Source organism: Monodelphis domestica, chromosome 3 (assembly GCF_027887165.1).
Source record: "Monodelphis domestica isolate mMonDom1 chromosome 3, mMonDom1.pri, whole genome shotgun sequence".
NCBI classification, from domain to species: domain Eukaryota; kingdom Metazoa; phylum Chordata; class Mammalia; order Didelphimorphia; family Didelphidae; genus Monodelphis; species Monodelphis domestica.
The window spans coordinates 87,564,118-87,573,994 of record NC_077229.1 but is presented as its reverse complement, the minus strand read 5'-3'; the positions used below and the strand labels follow the sequence as shown (position 1 = coordinate 87,573,994).

At 41.3% G+C, this 9,877-nt stretch overlaps 1 protein-coding gene across 1 annotated transcript; it reads right to left on the bottom strand.

Moving 5' to 3' along the window:
* Window positions 1-1,571: 1,571 nt before the first annotated feature.
* Window positions 1,572-5,346, bottom strand: LOC100009916 (galactoside alpha-(1,2)-fucosyltransferase 2-like). Its single transcript, XM_001362239.4, has 2 exons — window positions 4,735-5,346; window positions 1,572-4,109 (listed from the first exon to the last, which is right to left on the bottom strand). Exon 2 carries the CDS (start codon window positions 4,105-4,107, stop codon window positions 3,100-3,102), a length of 1,008 nt encoding a protein of 335 aa, XP_001362276.1. The 5' UTR covers window positions 4,108-4,109; window positions 4,735-5,346; the 3' UTR covers window positions 1,572-3,099.
* Window positions 5,347-9,877: the final 4,531 nt, after the last annotated feature.

Sequence of the window (9,877 nt, the reverse complement as noted above, 5' to 3'; positions counted from 1 at the left end):
GTACTCCCACAATAAAAGTTTTCAATAGTCACCTTTTTCCCTTTCTTCCTGGAGGCTTGATTTTGGGCCATGTGAGCCATCCCTTTGGTGGTTTTATTCTCCTTTCCTTTTTGGTCTGGGGTCTGGGTAATATGGGCGAGTTTTCTGTGAATTTAGGTTGCCTCAGATTAGTTCTTCCCTGCCTCTGAGGTTTCTTAGATCGCAGGTCCCCTGTTCTCAGCACAACCACCCAGGTGATCAGCTCCACCCAGATAATCAGCACGTGGTCTGCCCCTGGTGTTTAGCTCCGCCCAGATGCTCAGCACAACTGCCCCAATTACAGATCCCTGGGCCCCCTGTGCTCAGCGCAGGATTCTCCCGTGAAACTGCCCTGAGATGTTTTTTCCTGGCAGTCCCCAGATCCCAAGGACTCTGGAGTGCTCCTCCAGACAGAGACGTTCCCCACTCACTCGCTGTCCCAGTGAGAGCTCCTGTAGCTCACTCTGGTTTGGTGGGGGAGGTGAGGGGGAAGGGCGGCTCAATTCACGTTTCTGTGCAAGCTTTTCCTCCTTCTTATTATAGTGTGGAAATGTTCAAACCCCATGTACCTTCGCCTATGTGGATTTCTGGGGAGTACTGGGGAGTCCTTCTGTTCCTCCAAAGGTGATTTTTATGCTCCTTTGATGTAGTCTATTTCGTTCGGTGCCGGGGAGAGGAAGCGTGTGGTGTCTAGATTGCAGCCATGATTAACCGGAAGTCTTATTGTGTTTTTTTAAACCCTTATTTTCTGTCTTAATAACAACTGTAAGACAGAAGGACAAAGATTGACAAATGTATGTAAGTGAATTGATCATACTCACACAGCTAGGAAGTATTTGAGGCCAGATTGGAACCCAGGTCCCCCTAACTCCAGGCTTAGCACTCTATCCATAGAACCACCTAGATGCCCTCTTTTTAGTGTTTTTTAATGAATGATTGTTGGGTCTGTTCTTAACCTTTTTCTGCATCTATTGATATAATTATATGATTTTTTTTATTATTCTTATTATTAATATGGTCAGTTAGATTTATAACTTCCCAGTTTTTGAAACAACCCTATATTCCTGGTGACAGTGTAGTATTGCATTTAATATTAAGATTAAGATAGAAAAGGAGAGAAAATATAGTTGGGATAGAGGTGATGGCTGGGAAAATAACTGAGGGGAGGTAGGTATGGAGATGATGATGGGGACAAAGAGCAGAAAGAGGGGCTATAGGCATAGGGAAAGAAAGAATGATAAAGCATTTCCTGAGAAAGAAAATTTGGAATTTATGAACATGAGAGAGGAAAATGGTGGGTTATGGTAAGATCAAGGGTATGTTCATCTTGGTGTATGGTTGAGGAATAGGCAGGTCACAGGAATCAAGTATCAAAGGAATTGAGAAGTTAAGGGTTTTGTGTAAATATCATTATGTATATTAAAATTCTCTAGTATGAAGACAGGAGATGGGCAGATCCGGCACTGAACTCACTGAGGAAGGAAGGAAAATGTCCTGAGGGGTTATCAGATAATAGTTGCTAAGATTTGGATAAATTTGAATGATGATGGATTTGAATAGTGTGAACTTGCAAAGGTAGAGAATTTGTTTAGTGATGGTAACAAAATAGTCTGGAAATTGGAATGGGGAGTAAGGAATATTTTTATTCCTCTTCTCCAACATCTCCCCCAACCAATCAGGGGCATAAAAGAAAAATATACCTTGTATGATTGAAGGAAAATAGTTTTATGAATAAAGACCCAGGTTTTAGCAAAAGTTGTAAGATGAAAGGAATGAGAAAGGAAAATGTTTAATATGAAAGAAAGTTAGTTCATAGTAGAGTAGGTTTTCCAGAGGTCAGGATAGAAAGAATGAGTCATGCCTAGAGTAGGGTTGAGGTGGATAGGAGTAGGGCCTAGCCATTTGAGGATGGAGAATGGGGTTTACACATCTGAAGGGTGGGGTTCAGAATCATTGAGATGGGGCAGGTGTAAGGTAGAGGAAGTAGGCTGATTGTTGAGGAGTGAATTCCAAGAAGAGAATCAGTTGTTGGAGAGATCTGTCGAAGGAGGCCTATTATTAAAATGTTTGAGGTCCTCCTTTTATTTATGTTCAACTTCATGGCGTGTGTTGAAATATCCTGTGAGGCACCAGGAGATGCACTTCCTAACTATATATCCCTACTTTGTGCCATTCACTGTGCATTCACTTTACAAATATTTTCTCAGTTGATCTTCACAATATACTTGAGAGGGAGGTGCTACTATCAGCACCACTTTAAAGTTGAGGAGACTGAGGCAAAGGTTAAATGACTAATCCAGGTCACACAGCCTATAAATGTTAGGCTAGAATCAAACTCCTCCTCCCAGACTTTAGGTCCAGCAATACCCACAGTGCCAGGTAGTAGCTTGAAACCAGTTCCTTCCTCTTATAAAATCATTGCCTACCATTTCTGTCATCATTGTGGGCACCAGTTTCATGAACTCTTAGAGTCTAAGCGCAGTATGGGAAATTGGTAACATGTAGTCCGAAATTGTTTATTCAGGAGAAATATCCTTGGTTCTTCCTGCAGTTTAGTTTTCTTCCCAACTAGGAGGTTCACCTGTGACAGGAGGGTTGCACCTTGGGCACTTAGCCTCTAAAAGGTTTGCCAGCATTGTCCTAAACCCACAGAGCTTTCTTTGACATCATTTCTTAAAACACCCAAAGGCCCATTGAGCCAAGCCAACTTTACCTCTTTTCCAACAACCCCCAATCATCGAGGATTTACAATTACACTTTCTACTAATATATGCCCACTCCCAGTGGGTTTTAGGGATACATTAGTTTTGGATAATCTAACCCTACTTAGATAATCCCCAGACTCCCTCCTTCCATATCTGCCATGGTATGGTTTTATGCAAGCAACTCTATTGTGTGGATCCACTCCTGAATTTTCTGTGGTGGGATGAGTTAGGCCATGAAGTGGAGGCCTCTGTCCTATGATGTGGATAGATGTCCAGGATAGGAGAGATGGTTCCCTGCTGCCTCCTAAGCCTCACCTTCATAGTACACAAATCTGGACCATAATCTGAGTCTGGAGTGAAGGCCTGAAAAAAGTATTCAGTTCTTGAGCAGGGGTGACAGGTCAGCTGGGATCCCTATCCATTCAGGCAGGAAGACTGCTTCAGGTTTGAAGACTTTGAGGAAAGGTGAGTCTGGAAGGGTGTAGTTGGCCAAATAGATTGTCTCACCACCTACCAAGTAGGCAGCCCAGATGCCAAAGGTGCCAATGGTCATGATGGTGTGGTTGCACTGGGTCAACAGAGCAAAATCCTTTGCTGGAGAGCTCTCCACTCCATCCCCTGCAAATACCACATCTCCCTTGGTGGTGTCAATGTTATCCTGGCACCATGACATCCCATTGCTGGTAACCACAAAGACAGTATCATTGTAACGGGCTCTGAACCAATTCATTGCTTGATCCAAGTAGCCCTTGTGTGCTACCACCCCCTTCCAGACCTGGGGCATTATATGGACATAGTCACCTCTGCGGACATGGACTCCCACAAAGGTGGCTGGGCTTTTCTGTAACTTGTGTAAGTAAGCCTGAGCCTCCCCTTGGATATAGTCATGCAGGGTGAATTCATGACGGATCTCTTCTCGAAGGTGGTGGTAGAAAGTCCAGGAACAGGGGTAACCCGTGAAATGGACATAGGCACCATGAATATGTCGATATTCCTCCGACATCCAGTCATGTAGTTGGTAGTTCCGCCAATGTATATGCTGGGACACACTGGCTGGTAGAACAGGAAGGGTGATACGGAATATGGGAGCAAGATGTTGATGCATCTCAGGTGATATGTAGGCCCTGTGGCCATTGAGTTTTGCCAGAGCATAGAGGGTGGCATACTCACCCATTTGGTTTCCTAGACGGCCTATAGAATTCATAGTCCAGATGCCATCAGGGTGGGAGGTTGTAGAGACTGGAGGCTCAGGGGATTGTGTCTGTTTCCATAACTTGGATATCTTGGAGAGTCGAAGTTGAAGATGGAAGACTATTGAGGTCACAAAGATGAAGAGGAGGAAGTGGAGCACTGGGAAGGAGAAGGATATCTGGGGGCTTGACATGACTGAGAGAAAGAAGGAAAAAGGGGGAGGGGAGTTAATAGAGTCTTTGGGAGCTGGAGGAAGCTGGGTATCTAGGTTTTGAGAAATAATTTGATCCCTATTCTTTTGAGTAGACCCCTGCCTGCTACAAGCCAGTTCTCTCTGGAGACTGGCTCCAAGAAGGGAGAGAGTGGAGAGATGGGGTCTGCATGGATGAAAAATTGATAGGTTAGAGGGGGCCATGAATGGGATCATGGATTCTGATTTATTGAGAGTTGAGTCCCGTATTTATAAGAAAATTTTCTCTTGTAACTAAAGAAGCATTGCATCATTAAATGCCAATGAGGGATTATAGACATTAAGATATCGTTAGCCAATCAGGAGTTATGGACTAGCAATGAGGGGGGGAAAACACAGATGTGATTCGGTCATCACAAAATACAAAGGGTCTTTGGTCATAGCATATATGTGTCCATGAAGATACAGCTCCAAGTTCTCTTGCCTTAATAGTACTAAGCCTTGTAGATATGGCTCAAGGTTTTCCTTATCTGAGGAGTTAGGCCAGAAAGCTCAAGCCCACTTGAGGAATGTCTTGGCTTATTATCTGGGAGCTAATCATGGCTCCTAACAAAGTCCTGTAGTTCTCACCTTTAGAAATCCATCTTTGCCAAATGCTCTCAGAGCAGAAGTCCAGACATACTTTTTTTTTGCTGTTTTTCCTCAGTTGATCTAAGATGTGTTATGGTTCCATCATCTGCCTGTACTAAATCAATGCTTTTACCCTTGTGCTAATTCCCTATCAGTATTATCCAGCTTCATGTGATTCCATAGTATAAATGATTATTTCTTTTGTATTAACACACATTAAGATACATTTAGGCAGTTAAGGATAATCAACTCATCAAAATAATATAATTAGGAGTGATTAGATCAGGTCAAATGATTGCATAGATTCTTTCTTATGTCTGATTTTAAACTTGTCAGAACATGTACTTGCCTGACCACAGAGAAGTCCTAATTGGAGGACTTCCACCCATGTGACCTGAAGAGTAACTGTCATTATGGGTGAGAAAGGCCTCTGGACCTCCAGCCTGGGCCATCAGAGTAAGTAAGCTTCTGTGGAAAGGCCCCTGATTATTTTAGGAGCCCCTCAGCCCTTCATCATTGCTCTCTGTTGCCCAACATTGGGTGGTTTTGACCTCCTCAGAGGCCCTTAACCCTGTGACTATGAGCAGGGAGTATGTGTGGGGAGGGGATGGGGGATAGTTGGGCTGGCCTTTTGTCTGGTGACAATTCCATTGTCTGTGTCTATAAATCAGTAGCTCATAAGCACAAACAAGAATTTATATTTTGTGCTATACCATCTGGATGATCTGGGATTTGACAGTTATAAAACTTGTTCTCTGGAGCATTAAATGGTCTCAGATCCCCAGGAAGGTCTGAGATCCTATTTGTTGAAAGGGGTCAGGTCCCTCTAATAAATAACTATTGGCTCGAGCTCTGCTTCAGGTGTCTTATTGCAGATTGAACAGTTTTATGTCATTATGAGGTACCTAAGTACCTGGGAGTGAGGAAAGTAGACGTTTGGGTCCTATTTAATGAACTCTATTCCTAGGATAAAACATGGGATCTGAGTCAAGAAGATCTGAATTCAAATACGACCTCAGATACTGACTAGCTGTGTGACTCTTGGAAAGTCATTCAACCTCTTTGCCTCAGTTTCCTCATCCACAAAAAAGGAAATAATAATAATAGGACTTTCTTTCTCAAAGGCGTTGGGAGGATCAATTGAAATAATAACTGTAAAGCAGACTTCCGGTCAAGATGGCGGCTTAGAGGCAGCAAAAGTTCAGACCTCTGAAAACCCTTCCTTACCGATCACAAACTGAATGCTCCTAGGGGACTGAAATTCAAACCTAACAACAGGACAGTGCTGGGGAACCCTCCTCCTGGCCTCTGATCAAAAGGTACACCCCCCAAAAGCCGGAATCCTAGATCACTAGGGTCTAAGGGGAAGGCAGAAGGAAGGTCCCAGGACCCCTCCCCCCCAACCCAGAGTGCTGAGCCCATGGCAGCAGTGGGAACATCAGGGCCAGCAAAAGGGCCTCAGGGCCGGCTGTTCTGAAGGGCTCACCTTGAAAGCAACCTGACCCAGTCTAGGGGGCATCCAACACAGATAGCAAGGAAACAGAGAGAGACAGGCAGCTTCATCTGAGTCTCACCGGAGGTTTCTGCTTCGAGGCACATCCAATCGAACCCAGCTGAACATAATCCCATCAGAAGCCCTCAGAGCCCAGGGAGGCCAGGACCCCTCCCCCCTTAGAGTGCAGGGTCTTCTGAAAGGACAGAAACCTCGGGGCCTGCAAAGGGGTTGCTCCAAAGGGTGTACCTTAAAAGTAACCTGGGCCAGTCTTGGGGCATCCAACACAGATGGCAATGGAGGTTTTTGCTTCAGGGCACATCCAGACCAACCCAGCTGAACCTAATCCCATCAGGAGCCCTCAGAGCTCAGGGAGGTCAGGACCCCTCCCCCCTTAGAGTGCAAGGTCTTCTGAAAGGACAGAAACCTCAGGGCCGGCAAAGGCACTGAGGTACCTTGTGGACAGTGCGATGCCAGGCTTAGAGCATGGAAGTAAGGCAGTGGAGAAACAACTGGAGGGAGCTGAGAGCAGTAACAGGGGACTAGGGGGACTGATTTAAAGTAAATCACAGGCTTAAAAGGTTATAGCTAAAGAAGAAAGGTCAGAATTAGGGGAGGATATCAAAATGCCAGGGAGGCCACAAGAGACAATCATAACTTTGAACGTAAATGGGATGAACTCACCCATAAAATGTAGATGAATAGCAGAATGGATTAGAATCCAAAACCTTACCATATTTTGTCTTCAAGAAACACACATGAGGCAGGTAGACACTCACAAGGTCAGAATTAAAGGATGGAGTAAGACCTTCTGGGCCTCAACTGATAGAAAGAAGGCAGGAATTGCAATCATGATATCTGAAAAAGCCAAAGCAAAAATAGACCAGATATTTTGTTAAAAGGGACTATAGATAATGAGGAAATATCACTAATCAACATGTATGCACCAAATAGTATGGCACCCAAATTTCTAATGGAGAAACTAGGAGAATTGAAGGAGGAAATAGACAGTAAAACCATATTAGTGGGAGATTTGAACCAACCACTATCAAATTTAGATAAATCAAATAAAAAAATAAATGAGAAAGAGGTAAAAGAAGTGAATGAAATCTTAGAAAAATTAGAGTTAATAGACATATGGAGAAAAATAAATAGGGACACAAAGGAACACACCTTCTCAGCACCACATGGCACATTCACAAAGATTGACCATACACTAGATCACAGAAACATGGAATAGAAATCCAGAAAATCAGAAATAATAAATGCAGCCTTTTCAGATCATAAGGCAATAAAAATAATGATCAGTAAGGGTACATGGAGAACCAAATCAAAAATTAATTGGAAATTAAATAATAAGATACTCCAAAATCGGTTAGTTAGAGAACAAATCATAGAAACAATTAATAATTTCATCAAGGAAAATGACAATGGTGAGACATCCTTTCAAACCTTGTGGGATGCAGCCAAAGCAGTAATCAGAGGAAAATTCATATCCCTGAGTGCATATTTTAACAAACTAGGGAGGAAAGAGATCAATGAATTGGAAATGCAAATAAAAAAACTTAAAAGCTAAAAACTCCCAGAAGAAAACCAAACTAGAGATCCTAAAAATTAAGGGAGAAATTAATAAAATCGAAGTGAAAGAACTATTAAACTAATAAATAAGACTAGAAGCTGGTACTTTGAAAAAACGAACAAAATAGACAAAGTACTGGTCAATATAATTAAGAAAAGGAAAGAAGAAAAGCAAATTAGCATCAAAGATGAAAAGGGGGACATCACCTCCAATGAAGAGGAAATTAAGGCAATCATTAAAAATTACTTTGCCCAATTATATGGCAATAAATATACCAATCTAGGCGATATGGACGAATATATACAAAAATATAAACTGCCTAGACTAATAGAAGAAGAAATAGAATTCTTAAATAATCCCATATCAGAAAAAGAAATCCAACAGGCCATCAAAGAATTCCCTAAGAAAAAATCCCCAGGGCCTGATGCATTCACGAGTGAATTCTATAAGACATTCAAAGAACAGCTAATCCCAATACTATACAAACTATTTGACATAATAAGCAAAGAGGGAGTTCTACCAAATTCATTCTACAACACAAATATGGTACTGATCCCAAAGCCAGGCAGGCCAAAAATAGAGAAAGAAAATTATAGACCAATCTCCCTAATGAATATAGATGCAAAAGTCTTAAATAGAATACTAGCAAAAAGACTCCAGTAAGTGATCAGAAGGGTCATTCACCATGATCAAGTAGGATTCATACCAGGGATGCAGGGCTGGTTCAATATTAGGAAAACCATCCACATAATCAACCATATCAACAAGCAAACCAACAAAAATCACATGATTATTTCAATAGACACAGAAAAAGCCTTTGATAAAATACAACACCAATTCCTATTAAAAACACTAGAAAGCATAGGAATAGAAGGTTCATTCCTAAAAATAATAAACAGTATATACCTAAAACCATCAGCTAATATCATCTGCAATGGGGGTAAACTAGATGCATTCCCAATAAGATCAGGAGTGAAACAAGGATGCCCATTATCACCTCTATTATTTGACATTGTACTAGAAACACTAGCAGTAGCAATTAGAGAAGAAAAAGAATTTGAAGGCATTAAAATAGGTAAAGAGGAGACCAAGTTATTGCTCTTTGCAGATGACATGATTGTATACTTAAAGAATCCCAGAGATTCAACCAAAAAGCTAATCAAAATAATCAACAACTTTAGCAAAGTTGCAGGATACAAAATAAACCCACATAAGTCATCAGCATTTCTATATAATTCCAACACAGCTCAACAGCAAGAACTAGAAAGAGAAATCCCATTCAAAATTACCTTAGACAAAATAAAATTCTTAAGAATCTATCTCCCGAGACAAACACAGGAACTATATGAACACAACTACAAAACACTCTTCACACAACTAAAAGTAGATTTGAACAATTGGAAAAACATTAACTGCTCATGGGTAGGACAAGCCAATATAATAAAAATGAACATCCTACCCAAACTTATTTATTTAGTGCCATACCCATGGAACTTACAAAAAATTTCTTTTCTGATTTAGAAAAAACCATAACAAAGTTCATTTGGAAGAACAAAGGATCAAGGATATCCAGGGAAATAATAATTAAAAAAAAAAAAGGAAGGGGGCCTTGCAGTCCCAGATCTCAGACTATATTATAAAGCAGTGGTCATCAAAACAATTTGGTACTGGCTAAGAGACAGAAAGGAGGATCAGTGGAATAGACTGGGGGCAAGCAACCTCAGCAAGACAGTATATGACAAACCCAAAGATCCCAGCTTTTGGGACAAAAATCCACTATTTCATAAAAACTGCTGGGAAAATTGGAGGACAGTGTGGGAGAGATTAGGTTTAGATCAACACCTCACACCCTACACTAAGATAAATTCAAAATGGGTGAATGACTTGAACATGAAGAAGGAAACTATAAGAAAATTAGGCAAACACAGAATAGCATACATGTCAGACCTTTGGGAAGGGAAAGACTTCAAATCAAGCAAGACTTAGAAAGAGTTACAAAATGCAAAATAAATAATCTGGAATACATCAAATTAGAAACTTTTTGTACAAACACAACCAATGTAACTAAAATC